We start from the raw sequence: 22,167 nt of genomic DNA on the forward strand, positions 1-22,167 counted from the left end.
GGTACAGACTATTGCTCCTAGGCTACAAGCCTGTACAGCATGTTACTGTACAGAACAATATGAGATTAAATTAAGCACAAGAGAAGATGATGCAGTCAAGAGCCCGGTAAACATGAGATGTCTGAGGCTGCCGCTGGCAGAACACAGCATACTATTTTACAGCACACTTTAAAAAAAAATAAGTACAAAGAGTATGCTCTAAAATGATGATAAAAAGTATAATATAGTAAATGCATAAACCAGTAAGTAACATAGTCGTTTATTGTCTATCAATATTATGTACTGTGTATAATTATATGTGCTATTCCTTTATATAACTGGCTACACAGTAGGTTTGTCTAGACCAGTTGTTTGCGATGTTATAAATGGCTGAAACATCACTAGACGATAGGAATTTTTCAGCTCCATTATAATTTTATGAGACCAACGTCATTTATGCAGTCCATTGTTGATCAAAGTGTCTTTAATGATGCATGACTGTAGTGCCCTTATCCATTGGGAGTTTAATTTTATGAATGATGTTAGATAATAATTTTATTCTTTTCCCAAAGGCTACTCGGTTATCCAAAGATAATTTATTAAAAAGTTCATCTTTTACCCAGTGAGTTTAAATGGCCCTTTCATCAAATACTAAATTTTTATATGTATTTGGGTCTAATTCTGTTCTTTCTAGTCTTTTCTGCTGATCTGTTTGTGTTTTTATGTGGTAGTACCATACTGTTTTGATTACAGAGACTTTATAGTATATTTTAATATCTGATAAGGCTAGTCACCTATGTAAATTTTTTTCAGTGTTTTTCTTTTTTTTTTTTTTATCCTCACCCGAGGACATTTTTCCATTTTTTATTCAGATAGAGTGGGAGGGAGAGAGAGGAAGAGAGGGAGAGAGAGAAACATTGATGTGAAAGGGACACATCGAGTGGCTGCCTCCCACACGACCCGACCAGGGCCGGGTACAAACTGCAACCCATGCCCTTAGCGGGAACCGAACCCAGGGCTCTCTGGGCTGCAGGCTGATGCTCTAACCATTGAGCAACTGGCCAGGGCTTTTTCATTGTTTTTCTAGGTATTCTTAGGTGTTTATTTTTTCATGTAAAATTTAATATCAATTTGTCTAACTCCATAAAACATCATTTTGATATTGGGATTCTGCATTAGTTTATTTTATTTATTTTTTTATTAATTTTTAGAGAGAGAGGAAGGGAGAGGGAGAGAGATAGAAACATCGATGAGAGAGAACATTGATTGGCCGCTTCCTGCATGTCCCCCACTGGGGATTGGGCCCCCAACCTGGGAATTAAATTGGTGACCTCTTGGGAATGTATCTATGCTCAACCACTGAGCCACACTGGCCAGGCTCTGCATTAATTTTAAACTATAGTTGTCAGAGACTAGGGAATTCTTGACAGTATCACTGCCACTGAGGGACTCTGAGATGGTGGAGTGGAGTCTCTGACTTCCTCTCCTCCTCTTGAAACAGACTTGTTTAGTTTTATGAATTATGTTTCCATAAGATTTCGGTGGAAGAAAGCATATATCCTTTTAAAAAATAGTTTGCAAAACCACATCATGAATAATATTCAAGCATCTACTTGACTACTGGGTGGTATGGTATTTCTGACACTAACCAGTGAAGACTGTTCTAATTGTTAATTGGCTACATATGCATCAGTTGCTCTTCTTGTATCTGCCACCATTAAATCTAGTTTTTGCCTGCTGAGGCAGCACGAAGTGGGTTTACTCTTTTACCTGATAGTCTTGAGTAGTTGCACATAGCTTCTATGGATTGGTTGCAGTATTGTGGAACAGTCCATTCTGATACAGATCCTTTAGGGGTTGGATGAGCAGGTTGATAATTACTATTTTTGGCTTGCATTGCTATAGGGGTTCCAGAGCCACAATGCCTGGACTCTGCCATTTACTTCTGTGTGATCTAGTACTTGTTACTTCCCTCTTCAAGCCTGTTTTCTTATCAGAAAAATGGGGAAAATAATAGTATCTACCTCACAGGTTTGTAGTATTAAATGAGGAAATGCATGTAATGCGTATGTCTCCATCATCTAGTTAAGTGTTTAATAAATGTGGACTGATAGCAGTAACAATGCTATCATTGCTATGAAGAGGAGAAGAAAGTGTTATGTATTTATTTCTGGACACAAGAGCATAGATATAATTTCAGAGTTGTAGGCAGCCTGCTAGTTGGGGCTTGAGGGGTGAATTTTCTTTCTTTCTTTCTTTCTTTTTTTTTTTTTTATCCTCATCCGAGGATATTTTTCCATTTTTTGTACAGATAGAGTGGGAGGGAGAGAGAAAGAGAAATATCGATGTGAAGGAACACATCGAGTGGCTGCCACCCGCATGACCAACCAGGGCCGGGGACAAACTGCAACTGAAGTACGTGTCCTTAGCGGGAACCGAACCCGGGTCTCTCCGGACCGCAGGCCGACGCTCTAACCGCTGAGCCAAACTGGCCAGGGCTCTTTCTTTTTTTATTGGATTTTTTTTTAGGGAGAGAGAGATAGAAATATCAATGTGAGAGAGAAACATTGATCAGCTGCCTCCTGCATGCCACCTGTTGGGGATCAAGCCTGCCACCTGGGCATGTGTCCTGATGTGGAATAGAACCAGGACCTCTCAGTCCATGGGTCAATCCACTGAACCACACTGGTCGGCTTGTTTGTTTTTTCTTAATCCTCACCAGACAATATTCTTCCACTGATTTTTAGATAGAGTGGGAGAGAGAATGAATGAGAGAGACACATCACTTGGTTGCCCCCCTACATGGCGCCAGGGACCAAACCTGCAACCGAGGTATGTGCCCTTGACGGGGAACCCAACCCGTGACTCTTGGGTCCGGGGGCCCATGCTGTCTGTCACTGCTGAGCCAAGCCAGCCAGGGCAACAACCTGAAGTTCTCATCCTGTGTGTAGAAAGAACCGAAATGAAGCCTAAAATTGATAGCAACATTGAACCAAACCACATTAGGTCAGCATGTGAGTGAGGAAGTAGGTCCTGGAATTAGGCTTTGGGTTTTCTTGCACTGTCTGCCTTAAAGCTTTCACCTCACATCTCAAACTGTTTAAAAAGTTCTTTTGGAAATTGCCCCAGTTGTAAGCCAGTGAACTAAGGAAACCAAGTTGTCAGCAACAAACAGTGAATGAAAATGAAGTTCAGATTTTTTCTTTATCAGTCAGCCCTGTTATATTTCGATGTAGCTAATCCAAGTTAATAACGACAAAATAATAATAGTTATAAAAGTTCACTTTGGGCTTATAAACTTAGTAAGCAGAGCCTAGTGCATTCAAGTCCATTAAGTTTTTTTTTTGTTGTTGTTTTTATCCTCACCTGAGGACATTTTTCCATTTTTTGTTCAGATAGAGTGGGAGGGGGTAGAGAGAGAGAGAGACATCAACGTGAAAGGACACATTGAGTGGTTGCCACTCGCATGACCCAACCAGGGCCGGGGACAAACTGCAACCAAGGTATGTGCCCTTAGCGCGAACCGAACCCAGGTCTCTCTGGACCGCAGGCCGATGCTCAAACCCCTGAGCCAAATTGGCCAGGGCCAAGTCTATTAAGTTTTATCTTTTCAAAGATTCTTTCTGTACTGTTCTGAAAAGTACAAAGAATAAAGATCACCTAATATCTATTATCTATATGTAACCATACTCAACATTTCTGTGAGTATCCTTCCAAAGATTTAGTCTTTGTACATAAATAAACTTTTTAATTTGGTGGAGTAATTAAGAGCATGTTGCTTTGGTGTCTGAAGACTTGGATTTGAATTCTAGTTTTCTTCTTTAATGCCTATGTGGCCCTAACCAAATAACTTTTATGAGATTTAATTTCTTCATGCAGGCCCTGGCTGGTTTGGCTCAGCAGTTAGAGTGCCGGCCCTTGGACTAAAGGGTTTCGGGTTCAATTCCCAGTCAAGGACATGTACCTAGGTTGTGGGTTTGATCCCTGGCCCTGGTTGGGGTCGTGCCGTTTTTCTCTTTCTCTTTCTCTCTTGCTCCCTTCCACTCTATCTAAAAATCAATTGAAAAGTATCCTCTGGTGAGGATTAACCAAAAAACAAAAATTTTTTTTTCCATGCAGGAGAAATGGGAATAAAGGATCTATCTAAGGGGTGCATTGAAGATACAATTCCCATAAAGAGTTTGTGCTGTGCAAGATACTGACTGCGCGTTCAGTAAGAGTCTGTGCCAGTGCCCTGGCTGTGCTCCTTTCTGGGGCAGATCCCTTTACTAGCGCCCTAGATTGCTCACTCAAGAACAAGGGTTCAGCACATGTCTCCTCCCTTTTCCTCCCTCATTATCAGTTTTACCCCTCTTTTCATTTAAGCATGTTATGGTTTAGATTTTTAAAAATAAATAAGTAGGAATTTAATTCAGATAACTTAGTGTATTTTTTTAATCCTCACCCGAGGATATTTTTCCATTTATCTTCAGATAGAGTGGGAGTGAGTGAGAGAGAGGGAGAGAGAAACACCAACGTGAGAAGGACACATCAACTAACTTTGTATATATTTTTTTTATCCTCACCCAAGGACACTTTTTCATTTTTTGTTCAGGTAGAGTGGGAGGGAGAGAGAGGAACAGAGAGAGAGCGAGAAACATCTATGTGAAAGGGACACATCGAGTGGCTGCCACCCGCATGACCAACCAGGGCCGGGGACAAACTGCAACCGAGGTACATGCCCTTAGCGGGAACCGAACCCAGGTCTCTCTGGACCGCAGGCCAACGCTTCAACCGCTGAGCCAAACTGGCCAGGGCAACTTTGTGTATTTTTTAGAAAATATGTTTTTATTGATTTTTTTAGAGAGAGAGAGAAACATTGATCAGCTGCCTCCTGTGCGCCTCCTACTGGGGGTGGAGCCTGAAACCTGGGCCCGTGCCCTGATCAGGGATTTAACTGGAACCTCTCAGTCCATGAGACTGACGCCCAATCCACTGACCCACACTGGCTGAACAACTTTGTTTTGTTTTGTTTTTATCCTCACCTGAGGACATTTCTTTTTTTTGCATTTATCTTCAGATAGAGCGAAGGAGAGAGGGAGAAAGAGAGAGAGAGAAACATCTATGTGAGAGAGACACATTGAGTAGTCGCAAACCCACCTGACCCCAATCGGGGCAGGGACAAACTGCAACCGAGGTACGTGCCCTTAGATGGAACCGAACCTGGGACTCTGGTCCATGGGCTGATGCTCCAACTGCTGAGCCAAACCGACGAAGGCTGGCTGAGCAACTTTGTATATTTTGATGAAGCTATCTCATGGTGTTATTTTAAGTGGGTTGAATTGATTGTAGTAATTCTCATCCATTATTTTTGGATAATAAAGTCAAAAGAACATAAACTAGGGTCTTTCATCCTTGGCACTATTGACATTTTGGGCTGGATCATTCTTTGTGGTAGAGGCTATTCTGTGCAATGCAGGATGCTTAGCAGCATGCCTGTTCTCTGCTCACTAGTTGCCGGTTGAACCCTTCTGTTTTGACAGTTCAGTTATGAGAGTTCAGTTGCTCCCTTTGGGGAGCAAAATTGTCACCTATTGAGAACCACAGACTATAAACAGTGGCTCACCTACAGCAGTTACAAAGGGATAATTATTTACCTGATTTACAATCCTATTAGCAGCCTGTCCAGTGAATGTTTTTGACCTCTGTAGATGACAGTATGCAACTGGAATTTCCATGAGTATATATTAAGAATAGTAGTAATAATATGGTGGTTATTGAGGTTATCTATTTGCATCTCACCCCTCTAGGACCATAATTATGATGATGACTGTAGTATAAGGTTACCATTTATGGTTGCCTACTATGTATCAGACACTGTGCCTGGGTGAAGTTTATTTATACCTAGATACCCATTTTATAGGAGAAATGCTGTAAAGTTCTGTCTAAGTCTAATGCAACTTTAGGTGCCTCTGTCAATTTAATGGACCCATACCAACACTTCATGTGACTCTTAATTGGCATATCTAGATGAGACCCACAAGCCCAGTTTGACAAAGAGTCCTGTAGTATCCAGGATCTAAGCATCAGAGGGGTCATTTGGTAAAGGTGAAGATACATAATTACTGAACACTGGCTGGAAGTAGTCAGTGGATTAGTACAGGCGTGGAGAATCATATTAAGACAGAGTGCAGGTCAAGCTTCCTGACCAGCAAGAGGACAGGATTCTCCTGTCACAACCACAGTGGATGGAACTGAGCCCTTAAGTGGAGATACACACAGAATACAGAATATGGGTGTTTGTGGTTTGCTTGCCTTGGAGGGCTGTCTTGAGAGAATTAGTTACAGGTTGATAACTCTTCCTACCCTGTGGATTTAAATTAATCTTTAGAGAAAATGACAGGGATCTTAGAGCTGTCCTGCTATTCTGGGATCATGGAGGATCCATGAGGAAGATAAGATAACCCATATGTAAAATTCTGAGTTTGAAGAAATGTTTACTTTATATATTATTCTTTTTGTTTTCTTCTTAAATGAACCTATGTAGTTCAAATCCTGGATTAATTGTTGTTTGATATAAATGTTGAAAAATTGTTGAGGGGAGAATTTATTTAAAGTTAAATCATTTTGCTTTTATTTGAATGACATTTATTGATTGTTGCTTTTAATTGGTTGCTGGGAATATCAAGTTCTATTTTTAAATCTTAACTGGAGTTTAAAGTAAGTACTAAATGAGTCAAGGCTTGATTAAAATATTTAACATATTTTATTATTGACTTAGTTGACTCATGCTGTACTTGGGCTTCCTATTTCTTGTGACCAGGATGACATCAATAGGATTAATTGTCTCAGGACACACCTGAGAAGGTTTAGATAATTATCACATTAATTGGACTATTATTTCTTATTGAGCCTTCTCTGTTTAGCACCTGTTTGATATGCCTAGCTACTTTTCATTATCCAAGTGGTACTGTTTCTAGGATGACTTTTGGTAGATGATATTTATAGCCTTGAGTAATTCATGTATCTCCCTCCCCCTTTTATTTTACTGTGTTTTATGATATTTTTAAAACTTTTTTTTTTTTTTTTTTTTATCTTCACCCAAGGATATTTTTCCATTTTTTGTTCAGATAGAGTTGGAGGGAGAGAGAAACATCGACGTAAAAGGAAAAAATCCGCCACCCGCACGATCAACTAGGGCCGGGGACAAACTGCAACCGAGATACGTGCCCTTAGTGGGAACCGAACCTGGGTCTCTCTGGACCGCAGGCCGACGCTCTAACCGCTGAGCCAAACTGGCCAGGGCACACCTAGTTTCTTTCATTCAACCCTTTTTAGTGAGATTCATCTTTATTTTTGTACTTTGTTCTAGATTATTCGTTTTCATCGTTCTATACTATTTCATTGTGTGAATATGTTAGTTTATCTTTTCACTGTTGGTAGACATTTGATCATTTCTAGTTTAGCTATTATGAATAGTATTACTATGAACATATAAATGCATTTATTTTGGGTGTATATCTAATACATGAATTGTTAGGTCATATTGCCAGTTTTATATATACTTTAGTATGTACTGCCAGTTTTTGATAATGATTGTACTGATTTGCATTCCCACCAGCAGTATGTGAGAGTTTTGGTTGCCCTGAAACTTCTTTATCACCTGGTATTTTCCAACTTTTTCATTTTAGTCATTCTGGTAGTTATGTAGTGGTATCTCAGACAAACTCCTGTGGCAAAAATAAGCTATGAATTTGGGGCATCTTGGGGCTTTAATCTGTCACATCATGCTCTTTCACCTACAGAAGCCTCACTTATTTTTCTTCCCTGAGCAGAGTTCTGCTTGGGCCAAGTGTGATCTTCAGGCCACACCCAGAATTGCCCAATACTCCCAGAGAGGAAAACAAGTGATCATCATCAGCTCACCTCCAGGCTTACTACTCTCTGGAACACCAGTTCCTCCAATCCCCATTGCTTCTGCAACTCTCCAGTATCTTTAAAAATGTGATTTTTGCCCGGCTGTTGTGGCTCAGTGGTTTGAACATCGTCCCATGGACTGAGGGGTCCAGTTCAATTCCCAGTCAGGGTACATGCCCAGGTTGCAGGCTCAATTCCAAGTGGGAGTTGTGCAGGAGGCAGCCTATCGGTGTTTCTCACATCAGTGTTTTTAATCTCTCTCTCCCTTCCTCTCTCTCTAAAAAATTCAATAAAAACATATTTTTTTTAAAATATATTTTTATAATTTATTGTGGCTTTTTTAGTTATTGAACCTGAATCAGGTTGCCATGACCTATAATATCCTACTCAGAAATGGAAGTTGTTAGCAGATTCTTGGGATTTTTTTTTTTTTTTTTTTGGTACGTGCCCCTAGTGGGAACTGAACCCGGGACTCTCTGGTCCGCAGGCCGATGCTCCAACCACTGAACCAAACCGGCCAGGGCTTGGGATTTTTTACATACACAATCATGTCACCTGTGAATAATGTTAGGTTCTTCCCACCCTTTCATGTCTCATCTATAAGTGTTTTTATTTTCTTGCATTATTGGATGGGTCAGGATTACCAGTACAATGTTGAATAATAGAGATGATAGTGGCATCTTGTTTGTGGGGTGAAGGAATATTCTCCCTTTTATTTTTAGTTTGCTGACTTTTTTTTTTAAAGACCTGAATGATTGTTGAATTTAGTTAAGTATTTTTTTTTGCATCTACCAAGTTGATTACATGATTTTTCTTCTTTTTTCCTGTTCCTATGGCTTAATGGATGCATATAAAAAATTAATTACTTGTAACCCTACCATGTGTACTATAGTAATTGTTTTCATATTCCCTTTTATGCATGAGACAATTTTATATACTCTTTTCTCTCTTTAAAACTGCTATACATTTAATCCTGCTATACATTTTCCTTTTTATTTATTTATTTTTTTTATTTTATTTTTTATTTTTATTTTTTCATCCTCACCTGAGGACATTTTTCCTTTTTTTTTTTTGTACAGATAGAGTGGGAGGGGGAGAGAGGAAGAGAGAGAGAGAGAAACATCGATGTGAAAGGGACACATCGCGTGGCTGCCACCCGCACGACCAACCAGGGCCGGGGACAAACTGCAACCGAGGTACATGCCCTTAGCGGGAACCGAACCCAGGACTCTCCGGACCGCAGGCCAACGCTCTAACCGCTGAGCCAAACTGGCCAGGGCTTCCTTTTTATTTTTTATTAGCAAAGTGTAGTGAGATAATATGGTTCTCAGCCCAGGGACTCCTTTGGCAGATTAGAAGCTTTCTTCCAAGCTCCTTTTACTACTTATCTCTGTTTTATATGGGAGGAAGAAGAGGAAAACAAAACTTTTCTTGCAGCATTTATTTTGACCTATTTAAAATTTTATTTCCTTGTTTTTGTTATTTGGGATTGTTAGGGAGGAGAATGGGGTCAAGGAAGGGCTGTGTGGGGTTGGTATTTGGGAGCTGAGGAAGAAAGCCATTTGTGATTTCCTTAAGCACCACCCTTTGCTCCTCCCCTTCCCATGCTTCCTCTTTGTTGTAGGTCTTTTGGCTTTGCCACAAATCAAGTATGTGAATGCCCTTGGGCAAATCCTTTGATCACTTAGCTTTTGTTTTCTCATCTGGGTTTAAGGAGAATGACCATCAAAACTGCTGTGACAGGTTAAGGAGAATGGAAATGTTAAATTAGCAGTTTATAAAACATATGACACTTTAAAAATGAAATGACTGTTAGGATTAGTTTTGTACAGTGGCATCTTTGTCACATTTTCTAACAGCCTGAAGCCTATCTGTGGAGGAAGGATTTTTGTGGAACACCCTTGGTTTCCAAACAGAGTTATGTATAAGAAACCTTCTGTAATTTACTGTGCTTAAACCTTCTTAAAGTCTATAAAATGTTCCATGTTAAGTGAAGATATTCACAACGGGCCCGCCAAGATGTGCTACTTTGACATGTGGATTTTTTTGAGCTGCAGGCATTGAGACCCTGTGGTATGGGCTCAAGATAAATTTTTACCTCTCCCTTAAAGAATTTAAATTGAGGCCTTGCCTATAATAAGAGTTATCACCAAAAAATGACTTTCTGGCCTATCTATAAAGCAAACTTGCCATAACTGAACCTCTGCTTTTATTCTGCAAATGACCTTCTTCCCCTCTGAAGCCCCAAGGCACTGTACCTTATCTTTAGCTCAGAATGTCATACATACCATTTTTACCTTTCTGTCTCTGAACCTCTTATGTATGTGAGGTTGCTGACTCTCTCATGTTTGTGGGATTCCTATATATATATCTGAATGTATGTAATTCAATTTAGTTATTTTCTGTTGTTAATCTGTCTTGCGTTGGTTTAATTATCAGACCGCCAAAAGAACCTAGAAGGGTAGAATAAAATATCTTTCTTCTCCACATAAGCCTGTCACTTTTGAATTAAACAGCCATTGATACACATGCACAAAGACTAGAACAAAATTTGCAAAAGCATATATCTCTAAAAATATACTGCTGTAGGATTCCTTTAAATTGCAACTATCCTTATTCTTTTAAGCATTTATTTTTTCTTTGTAAACACCTTTCCAGAAGGCACAAAGTTAGAACAGCTGACATTTTGCCTGAAACAAAGGCAAAGCATCTCACCATGGGAAAGTAGGATTTTATTAACAGGATTTTAGTTTACACCCACCTTTATGATCTAGCTTGTGTATGAGGTAAGGTGTACTGGTCCCTGTAACTGAAGAGCCATAGGTAGATGATTCCCTGAGACATGTTATATTTTTTTGGTCAAATAATGTAAATAGTATTTGGGAATATGATGTCTTTTTTTTTTTATCTTTATTATTGAATGTATTACAGATGTTCCTCATTTTTCCCCCATTGACCCCCTCCTCCCCACTCCTGCCCCCCTCCCACCTTTTCCCACACTGTTGTCTGTGTCCGTTGTTTATGCATATGAGTTCTTTGGTTTATTTCTTCCCACCCCCCAACCCCCTTCCCTTTGAGGTTTGTCAGTCTAGCAACCAATTTGTATTTTTTAATCTCTTCACCCATTCCCCCAACCCCCCTCCCATCTGGCAGCCAACAAAATGTTCTCTGTATCTATGAGAATGTTTCTGTTCTGTCTGTTCATTTTGTTTGTAGATTCAGTTGTCGATAGATATGTATTTATTGCCCTTTTGTTTGTTCATATATTTTATCTTTTTCTTCAAAAAGACCCTTAATCATTTCATATAATAATAGTTTGGTGGTGGTGAACTCCTTTAACTTTTTCTTGTCTGGGAAACTTTATATGGCCATCAATTCTAAATGACAGCTTTGCAGGATACAGTAACCTTGGTTGTAGGTTCTTGCTTTTCATCACTCTGAATATTTCTTGCCACTCCCTTCTGGCCTGCAAAGTTTCTTTTTTTTTAAATCCTCACTCGAGGAAATTTTTCCATTTTTTTGTTCAGATAGAGTGGGAGGGGGAGAGAGAGAGAAACATCCACGTGAAAGGGACACATCAAGTGGCTGCCACCCGCACGACCAACCAGGGCCGGGGACAAACTGCAACCGAGGTATGCGCCCTGAGCGGGAACTGAACCAGGGTCTCTGTGGACCTCAGGCCAATGCTCTAACCGCTGAGCCAAACCAGCCAGGGCAGCAAAGTTTCTTTTGAGAAATCAGCTGACAGCCTTATGGGAACTCCCTTGTAGGTAACTAACTGCTTTTCTCTTGCTGCTTTTAAGATTCTGTCTTGAACCTTTTGCATTTTGATGATGATGTGTCTTGGTGTCGTCCTCTTGGGGTTCATCTTGTTTGGGACTCTGTGTGCTTCCTGGACTTGTATATCTGTTTCCTTCACCAAGTTAGGGAAGTTTTCGGCCATTATTATTTCAAATAGGTTTTCGATTTCTTGTTCTCTCTCTCTTCTCCTTTGGCACCCCCAAGATGCGAATATTGGCACGCTTGAAGTTGTCCCAGAGGCTCCTTACACTACCCTAATTTTTTTGGATTCTTTTTTTTTTGCTGTTTTGATTGGGCATTTCCTGCTTCCTTATATTCCAAATTGATGGTTTGCTTCTTGGCTTTACCTACTCTACTGTTGAATCTGTGTAAATTATTCTTTATTTCAGTTAGTGCCTCCTTCATTTCTGACTGTGCATCCTTCATTTCTGACTGGTCCTTTTTTATGCTCTTAAGGCCCTCACTAAGTTCACTGAGGTTCTCATTAAGTTCATTGAGCATCCTTATAAGCAGTATTTTGGACTCAGAATCTGTTAGGTTGTTTATCTCCATTTCACTTAGTTCTTTTCCTGGGATTTTGTTCTGTTATTTCATTTGGAACCTGTTTCTTTGTCTCCTCATTTTGGCTGCCTCTCTGTGTTTGTTTCTGTGTATTAATTACTTAACAAGAGGTATGGGGCTATCTAAGACCAGATGCTGCTTGTTTGAAAGAATTTAGGAAAACCTGAAACAGGATCCAAGACAGGCCAATCCTATGATTAAGCAACTGGCAACAGCTTGGGTGGGCCTGAAAGTTGGGTGGGGCGGGACCTCAGGGAATCACCAGGGCAGGTTGCTGGAGTCCCAGATAGCAGGTTGCTATCTGCCACCCCAGGGAAGGGCTCACCAAAGGAACAAAGGCCTCTGACTGCACATCTGTCCCTGAGAAAGCCCCCTCTCCACCCCTCGCTCTAGTGCCAAACAGCTCAGTTCTTCCCTGTATGTCTCTGGTGCCCCTCCAGCTGCCTCCCCTCCAAGCTTAGAGGGAGTGAGTCTGATAAGTCTGCGCACAGGCCCTTTAAGAGGAGCTGCCTGGGGCTCCAGCTGCCTCAGTTCCCACTGGTTTTTCCAGCCAGAAGTTATGGGAACTTTTCTTCCTGGCACTGAAATTCTGAGTGGGGTGCCTGGTGTGGGACAGGGACCCCTCAGTCCTCAGGGAGGACCTTCCCAGCCGAGGTATCCTCCTGATTTTTATCTGCCACACGTGGGTGTGGGACCAGCCCCTCCGCCTCCGCCCCTCCTACCAGTCTGGATGTGGCTGCTGCTTTAATTCCGTAGTTGTAGGACTTCCATTCAGCTTGATTTCAGGCGGTTTTGAATGATGGTTATTCTGTAGTTTAGTTGTAACTTTTTTTTTTTTTAATTTTTTTTTTTTTCCTCACCCGAGGACATTTTTCCAATTTTTGTTCAGATAGAGTGGAAGGGAGAGAGAGAGAGAAACATCGACGTGAAAGGGACACATCGAGTGGCTGCCACCCACACGACCAACCAGGGCCGGGGACAAACTGCAACCGAAGTACGTGCCCTTAGCGGGAACCGAACCCGGGTCTCTCCGGACCGCAGGCCGACGCTCTAACCACTGAGCCAAACCGGCCAGGGCTAGTTGTAACTTTGATGTGGTTGTGGGAGGACACGATACTGCGTTTACCTACACCGCCATCTTGACCGGAAGTTCAGAAATATGACATTTTATAGTGAGACATCCTAGGGCTCATACCACCACTACCTTCATATTCTCTTACCTCTGCTTTCTATGAGGAAGAAATGTTTATGGTATGATTTTGATTTCTGGCATTTTCTCCTAGAACGCCTCCTCCTCATTCAGGAGTGCCGTAGGGTAACCACAGCTTTTTCCTGTGGTTTGGGAGTGGGTGGATAGATTCCACAGAAGGGAGGTTTTGACACACAGTTGACTATTAGCATGATCATTCACCTGTTTGGGTTTATAGGTCATTTATTTAGAAATTAGAAATAGATCAGGTCTAACTTTAAATATGTCTGGGGCTGTGTGGGTGGGTAGGGAACAAAAGGCAAAGTAAAGTTTCTTAGTCTATTTATTCAGTACACTGAAACACTTAAAGAGATATGAGGAAAAAGACTGTAAAAGGTCATCCAAATAAAAGATTATTTACAAAAACAATTTCTTCTTGGTATGAGAATTTGGAAATGACCTCCTTGGGAATTTGTTTTTGCAGACCTGCAGTTTAGGTCTTTATATGTCCAGATAAAAGTCTATGATCTGTCCATGGGAATTCTGGTTGAAGTTCTGTTAGCACCAAGTTCTTGTATTTCTACTTTATATGTCTCGTGTTTTTCTCTCACCACCAGTTCTTTGCTCAGGTATTCCCTCCCTTGAGTTTGGCATGCTTCTACTCACCTACTCTTTCCTCTCTCCCCTTTCATTACCCTCATAGTGCCCTGGGGACAACTGTGTCACACAGTTAAAAGATGACTTGTTTTCATATCTGTCACTAGACTGGGTTCCTTCAGAGCAAGGGCTCAGGCGTGCTCATCTTTGTAGTCAGCATGCATGACGTAGTGTCAGAATCTTCATAGGCCTCCATAAATGTTTGTTTAGATATGGGGGCGCTGGGGTGGGCATAGTTAATAACTGAATTCTAATTGTAACTTTTTGCTGTGTGATCTTGGACAAGTGATTTAAGGTCCCTGGGTTTCAGTGTCCTTGTAAGTAAGATAGGGGACTAGCCCATTTAGGGATCTTGTTAAAATGAAGATTCTGGCTCAGTAAGTCTATGGTGGTTTCTGATATTTTACTTTTTTTTTCTTTATTGATTTTTGGAGGGAGAGGGAAAGAGAGACAGAAACATCAGTGAGAGAGAACATCAGTTGGCCTCCTCCTGCACACCCCCCACTGGGGATTTGGCCCACAACCTGGGTATGTGCCCTGACCAGGAATCAAACTGGTGACCTCTTGGTGCATGGGTCAATGCTCAACCACTGAGCCACACCAGCTGGGCTGATAGTTTACTTTTTAACAAGTTCCCAGGAAGAGTCTGAGCTGCTAGTCCATGAACTGCAAAGAACTAGGTAACATCTAATGACTCTTCAGTTTTTACCTTCTGTGTTTTAAATTCTAAACAAAATTACAAAATATACTGTAATTACTAAATATCTCTCCAAGTTTATCAGAATGCTAACACTGACAATTCTGTGCCTTATGATCATGTTTCCAATGTGTGATAATGTCCCTGAAATGGAAAGTAATTGCTTCTAAGATTTTTGACTTTGACAGGTTAAAAATATCAAATAAATGTCTGGGAGAACATTTGGTTTAGCACTAGGTTGTCATCTGAAAGTCAGAATACTTGCTTGCTCACTCTTTGTTGGGTGCATATTGGAGAGCATTTGCAATACATAAAATTACTTTTGAAGGCTTTATGTTAATGAGCTGAGATGGATAGACATGTGATCTCATGAGTATAAATACAGAGACAGGCAAGCTGTTGATGAATTCATCATCAGAGGAGGAGTTCCAGATCATTTCCTTCAGTCCTCCAGAAGGTGAGAATCAAATTGTTGTAGGATTTGTTGACAGATATGCTATAGGTAAAGCCAGCCTGTGCCTGTTGAATATGGATTGCTGGAAAGGATCTTGTTTGAAAATGTTGCTGTTGTTCCTTTTGGCTTTTGCTTCCTCAAGAAGTCATATTTGATTTGGGAGCATTGCCAGCTTGGAATTTTATAGTTGTCCTTAATGTCATATACAAATGTCTAAAAGTGGACTAATTTTTATGTTTGACTTACAGAATAAATCTCTTTATTCTTAGCCATACCACAGATATTAATCAGTCATAGCTTCAGTGCCCAAATGAGTTATATGATGCCTCTGATCATATTTTTTTGTTTAAGAAAATGAAAATCTGGACAAGCGAAATTGAACCCTGAGAAAAGTACAGAATGTAGCCGATAGTTGAGGGTGGTTATCTTAATTATAATGAATTTTCCACCTCCCACAGAATAAGACTGTTGGTCTTACCAAAGTGAGCTGTATTTGATCTCCTCACTACAGCTGTGGATTGGATAAAAGTTGTAAAGCTCCACCAGCATCAGCATCAGCATCATCATTTTTACATTTTAGTCACATGTAACTTTTGGTTCCCCTAAATCAAACTAGCTGGGCAGGCACAGTAAAGGGCTTTGGGTGTAAACAATGGCAACGGAACCAAAATAGCCTTTAGTTTTTACACCCTCTTAGTGGAATTCATCACTAGAATCCCAACCCTCTCCCTTCCTTTAGTAGAGCCTTGTAGGGAGGAGCTTAGGCATCTCTGGTGCCCACTGAGCCTTCTCAGTATCACCTTTTAATGCTGCCATTCTGGCTGTGGGGTCTTATTGGAAGCTGTCTCGTGGCTTATTTAATCTTAATGTTGCTGCTAGGTTGGCACTCATGTTTTAAAATAGTAATTTATATTGAACCCAAGTTAAGGTTTTGGAAACCAGCTATTTACTGAAGGCATTTGCTGCAGACAGATTGTTCTTGGGGAAATATCTTAACCAGTTAACCAGGATTATTATTATTGTGGCTATCTTTGGAGGCTTAGATAGACCATTTTTTGTTACCCTGAGTTATTTTTTTAACCACAAAACATTTTTTTTTTTGAAAAAACATCATTTTTTAAGATTTTGCACTCAGATGTTTTCATCTGCCTTTGACATTGATCTTAAGTGGTTTACAGCTAATGAACTAGAAAGGAGTTGTTAATAATGGTTTTTCATTCTGGCCAGTTTGGCTCAAGTGGTTAAAGTGTCAGCCTGCGGTCCAGAGAGACCCGGGTTCAGTTCCCGCTAAGGGCATGTACCTCGGTTGTAGTTTGACCCCGGCCCTGGTTGGTCGTGTGGGTGGAAGCCACTCGATATGTCCCTTTCACGTAGATGTTTCTCTCTCTCTCTCTCTCTCTCTCTCTTTCTCTCTGTCTATTTTTCTCTCTCTCCCTCTCCCTCCCACGGTATCTGAACAAAAAATGGAAAAATGCCCTCGGGTAAAAAAAAAATAAATAATGGTTTTTCACTTCCAAATTGCTTTTGGATTTTCTTACAGTGGTCTTATATCCCCACAATGTTAGTATTATATTTTTTCAAGAAATTTTTACTGTAGTAGGGCAAAACTATTAGCACTGTCTCTGTAAAGTACAATGTGGTTTTTAAAAGCTAGTATTACTACAGTTAGTACGACCTGTACTACTGATCTTTAATGTCCCAAATATTCTCTTCAAAAAAAGATATCAGACCCTGGCCAGTTTGGCTCAGTGGTTGGAGTGTCAGCCTGTAAACCGAAAGGTCACAGGTTCAATTCCCAGTCAAGGGCATATACCTCAGTTGCAGGTTTTGTCCCTGGCCCCGACTGGGGATATATAGGAGGCAACCAGTCCATGTGTCTCTTTCACTTAGATGTTTCTCTTTCCCTCCCTCCCTTCCTACCACTCTGTTTAGAAGATCAATGGAAAAATATCCTCAGGTGAAGATTAACAAACAAACAAAAATATCAGGGACAATCATAATAGAAACAAACAAACCTCTTTGGTTTATCAATTCTTACTCAGAAGACTAGTTACAGATGATTTTAAAGAGGTAGCTTTTCTTGTAAAAGCAAACTGGATTTTTCCCTCCATTAATCTCTTGAGATTTTTTTTTTTATTATTAATTTGTTTTTGTTACAGATGTTTCTCATTTTTCCCCATTGACACCCCCACCCCACCCCATCCCCAGCTTTGTTGTCTATGTTTATTGGTCATGCATACATGCATGTAAGTTCTGTGGTTAATCTCTTCTCTCCCAACTCCCTCCTCTGAGGCTTGTCAGTCTGTACCCCACCTCTATGTCTCTGGGTTAATTTTGTTCAGTAGTTTGTTTAGTTCGTTATATTCCACAAATAAGTGAGATCATGTGATATTTGTCTTTTTCTGCTTGGCTTGTTTCACTTAGCATAATAATCTCCAGGTCCTTCCGTGCCATCTCAAAGGATTGGTGTTACCTCAAAAAGTTAAAAATTGAACTGCCACTTGACCCAGTGATCCCACTTCTAGGAATATACCCTAAGAAACCTGAAACACCAATCAGAAAGAATATATGTACCTCTATGTTCATAGCAGCACTCTTTACAATAGCTAAGATCTGGAAACAACCCAAGTGTCCATCAGTAAATGAGTGGATTAAAAGGCTGTGGTGCATGTACACAATGGAATCTCTTGAGGTTTTTAAAATTAATTAATTATTTTATTACAAATGTCCCTCCTTTTTCTCCCATTGACACCCTCCTCCCTGCTTCCCCCACCCCTCTTCTCCTCACTGTACTGTTGTCTGTGCCCATTAGTTATGCATATGTGCATATAAGTTCTTTTCTTTATCTTTTCCCACTTCCCCACCCAATCTCCAGAGATTTTAACACAAGAAAATAAAGCTTTTATCCAAAATAACTGTATGTGTACTTATGTCCCCTCTGATTTACTTTTGAATCTGTATGTCTGTTAGCCTTTAAGGAGCAGTCATACCCACTGCTTTTGTCTTCCAGGTGAGAAACAAATGTACTAGCCCAGGGTCATTTTTCCTGTATAGTTTCAGATATGTTTTTAGCTTTACTCGGTGAGTATATTCACCTACTAATAATAGCAGGCTCAGTTTTTGTCTCTTAAGCAGTTCCCAACATTGACACAAATAGCATCCACTCTTAATTTCAAAAACATATATGCCCCATACTCTGGAAAATCCCTTTACTGCGCTAATAATCCCTGCTAGCAATCAGTAGTCCTTCAGGATTCTGTGCTGATAGTCCCTTTCTGTCACTGTAACTCTAGCTTTCCTAGAGAAGAAGGGAGAGGACTATCAGAGGAGGGGAAGGACATCCTTTGTAAGACAATTTAATATCTCTGTTAAGATCATTGGACTTGTTGCTGCTCTGGCATTCACCTCTGCACCAGATTACAAAAATTACTTGGGGTCCTTCCAACTTTATTTATGTCCCTATTTTTGCTGCCATGATTCATAGGGCAGCCTAGGTCTCTTGTTTTGTATTAGGACTCCACAGGATCTTTCCTCATTGGAGGTTTCCTATGTTCTTAGCATGTTCATACCAGACTGACGAGTTCTAGAGCTGCTCTATCTTTTAATATCATCAGGTTGAGCAATGTTTGGGTGACCTAATAATAATTCTTACACCTCTCAGCTCACTTTAGCAGATGCCTCTGAAATATGTGGGAAAGCAGTTATCGGTAATTGAAAACTCCATTCTAGGTCAGCACATTGACCAACTCATGGCCCAGCCCATCCTGTCTCAAATTACCATCCGTGTGCTGTCCTAAATATGGCTTTATGAAAACAATATTGTTAACATTTCTCTGAAAGAATGATGGGTAAGAGGGAGGGAGTGGTATGATTATACCCTGTAGATAGGCTGTAAAAATTTCCTCCAGATAGCCCTGGCCGGTTTGGCTCAGCGGTTAGAGCGTCGGCCTGCGATCCGGAGAGACCCGGGTTCGGTTCCTGCTAAGGGCATGTACCTCGGTTGCAGTTTGTCCCCGGCCCTGGTTGGTCGTGCGGGTGGCAGCCACTCGATGTGTCCCTTTCACATCGATGTTTCCCTCTCTCTCTCTCTTCCTCTCTCTCCCTCCCACTCTATCTGTACAAAAAATGGAAAAACGTCCTCGGGTGAGGGAAAAAAAAAAAAAAAATTTCCTCCAGATATATATAAATATATTTTTTTTTTTTTTTTTTTTTTTTTATCCTCACCCGAGGACATTTTTCCATTTTTGTACAGACAGAGTGGGAGGGAGAGAGAGGAAGAGAGAGAGAGGGAAACATCGATGTGAAAGGGACACATCGAGTGGCTGCCACCCGCACGACCAACCAGGGCCGGGGACAAACTGCAACCAAGGTACATGCCCTTAGCGGGAACCGAACCCGGGTCTCTCTGGACCGCAGGCGGACGCTCTAACCGCTGAGCCAAACCGGCCAGGGCCCTCCAGATATATTTTTTAATAGTCCGGTGATGCACTATATGGGTTTGCTTGATGTTACTCTTTGTTCTTAAAAAACAAAAAATGTAGCCACAATCTAACAATTAAATTTTTTTCTTTTAAGTTTCCACAGTAAGACCTACAGTAAAATGAATAATCCGGCTATCAAGAGACTAGGAAATCACATAATCAAATCTCCTGAAGACAAGAGAGAATACCGTGGGCTAGAGCTGGCCAATGGCATCAAAGTACTTCTCATCAGCGACCCCACCACCGATAAGTCGTCAGCTGCACTTGATGTACACATAGGTACAATTTAAAATTGTGAATTAAGCTTTATTCAATTTTATTAACCTAACGCTGACATTTATTAGAAATTTTCATATTCGTGCAAATAAGGACCTAACAGTTGCCAGTTTAATGTGCCTTACTTTGTACGGTAGCCTTGTACAGCTGTTGGTAATCTGCAGTTGCTTAAGTCAAATAATCTTACATTTACCAAGAGTATCTTGGTAGGTTCCCAGCTGAGGTGGCCTAGCAGAAAGGAAATTCATTCACGTCCTTTACTGTTAATAGTTCTAATGTTTTCATTTTTGTACACTTTGGGTACACTAGGAAGTATATATCCTGGATTCTTGTGTGCATACTTCTTCCACATTTAATGCTGCTTTACTCAGGTTGCTTCTTATCTATATGTACACTTAGTAAGGCATGTTTTATTTTTTTCTCTCTGAAAAGCTTTTGTTTAACTCAGTGGCATTTTAAAATTGAGGGAATAAAATAATAGTCATCATATGTTGAACAAATAATTATTGCTGAGCACAATGCAGTGTGCTTTGCAAATATCATCTAATTTTTATACACACAACTCTCTTAAGTATATATAGAAAAGTGACTGAGACAAGATGGATAAAGTATTGTGCTCGAAGTTTCATTCACAGCTAAATAGAGCTGCTAACCCCTAAACCAGTGACATTAGCCCCCTGCTGTATTGTCTTCTGCAAAATAAAAAAGTGAATTAGTCCAAGCCAGTTTGGCTCAGCTTTAGAGCATCAGCCTGCTGACCAAAGGGTCATGGGTTCAATTCCCAGTCAAGGTCACGTACCTGGGTTGCAGGTTTGATCCCATGCCCAGTTGGGGTCATGCAGGAGGCATCAATGTGTCTCTCTCACATTGATGCTCCCCCACCCCCTTCCACTCTATCTATGAAGTCAATGGAAAAATATCCATGAGTAAGGATTAAAAAAAAAAAAAGAGGGGACAAAAAACAAAAGAGTGAATTCAACTCTTCCCCTCCAGTGTGATATGTGAGGAAACTAATGTCCAGAAAGGTTAAAATCTGGCCGAGGTCACTAACTAATTAATGTCAAAAGATGGAGCTAGAACTAAACAATGTTATTTTAGAGCAGCCTATGCTTAACTTTCTCTGATTGTATGATTGGAGTTGTCATGCCAACAAGTTTCAAATCATCTGTAACTTATCTGTACTTGATATCTTTCAATATAAGAAATGATTTATTATATATATATGTTTTCTCTATTATTTCAGGTTCATTGTCAGATCCTCCAAATATTGCTGGCTTAAGTCATTTTTGTGAACATATGCTATTTTTGGGAACAAAGAAATACCCTAAAGAAAATGAATACAGCCAGTTTCTCAGTGAGCACGCGGGAAGTTCAAATGCTTTTACTAGTGGAGAGCATACCAATTACTATTTTGACGTTTCCCATGAACACCTAGAAGGTGCCCTAGACAGGTAATGCTGAATACTCTCTGAGTTATCCAACTTTGTGCAACTATTATATTAATACTAGTAATAGTAACAATTATTCTTACAAAGATATCTTCACAGCTTTATAGCCTAACAAAAGGTATTTTAATCAGTATTCCCCACTCCCTGGGTTTTGCAGAAAAGAAAAATAATAATAAGTGATCTCATATATATATTTTGTGGTAGAGGGAAAATAATGGTATGACTTTAAACCAGCCTACAGGCCTACAAAATACTTTATTGACTTATAAAATTCTCATTGATCCTTCCCATTATAACTGGTATTACATATGAAGCAGGTGATGAAGAATAAATTAAGAGTGGCCATGGATGTCTTTTCAAACATATTGCTATTAAAGAATGCTAGAACTGGAATACTCTATTTTCCATTAGTTCCTCTGTTCTCAAGAACACTTAGTCAATACAGAATGTTTTGACCTACATTTTCAACCCTGGGGACATTTTGTGAAAGTATTTTCTATAGCAAGCTCCCTTAGGCCAGTTTAACTTTTTGGTCAATTTTCTATATAGTTAACAATTTAAAAAAAAATTTTGTGTCTGATTTGATTCCTTATTCAAAGTATAATTTTTCCCTTGGAGAATTTTTATAGTTTTATCGTTTTCTGTAAAAAGATTCAGTAACCTGAAGCTTTTTAGTGGGTCTGTAATGAGTTTGACCTTGCAGTTTTAGTAATTGTCGACTTTGTTTA

At 40.1% G+C, this 22,167-nt stretch overlaps 1 protein-coding gene across 5 annotated transcripts in view; it reads left to right on the plus strand.

Moving 5' to 3' along the window:
- The window catches only part of IDE (insulin degrading enzyme), a 101,920-nt gene that overhangs the window by 14,092 nt on the left and 65,661 nt on the right, over positions 1 to 22,167 (plus strand). For 4 of the 5 annotated variants that reach the window (XM_036265045.1, XM_036265046.1, XM_036265049.1 and 1 more), the window contains exons 2-3: positions 19,810 to 19,994; positions 21,235 to 21,442. In XM_036265045.1, the coding sequence (XP_036120938.1) occupies positions 19,810 to 19,994; positions 21,235 to 21,442 (393 nt within the window). Of the gene's footprint in view, positions 1 to 10,332; positions 10,337 to 14,129; positions 14,136 to 15,165; positions 15,172 to 19,809; positions 19,995 to 21,234; positions 21,443 to 22,167 lie in introns of those variants that run through there. The other variant, XM_036265047.1, reaches the window with a different exon arrangement.

This window comes from Molossus molossus, unplaced genomic scaffold (genome assembly GCF_014108415.1).
Source record: "Molossus molossus isolate mMolMol1 unplaced genomic scaffold, mMolMol1.p scaffold_m16_p_17, whole genome shotgun sequence".
Taxonomy (NCBI): Eukaryota; Metazoa; Chordata; class Mammalia; order Chiroptera; family Molossidae; genus Molossus; species Molossus molossus.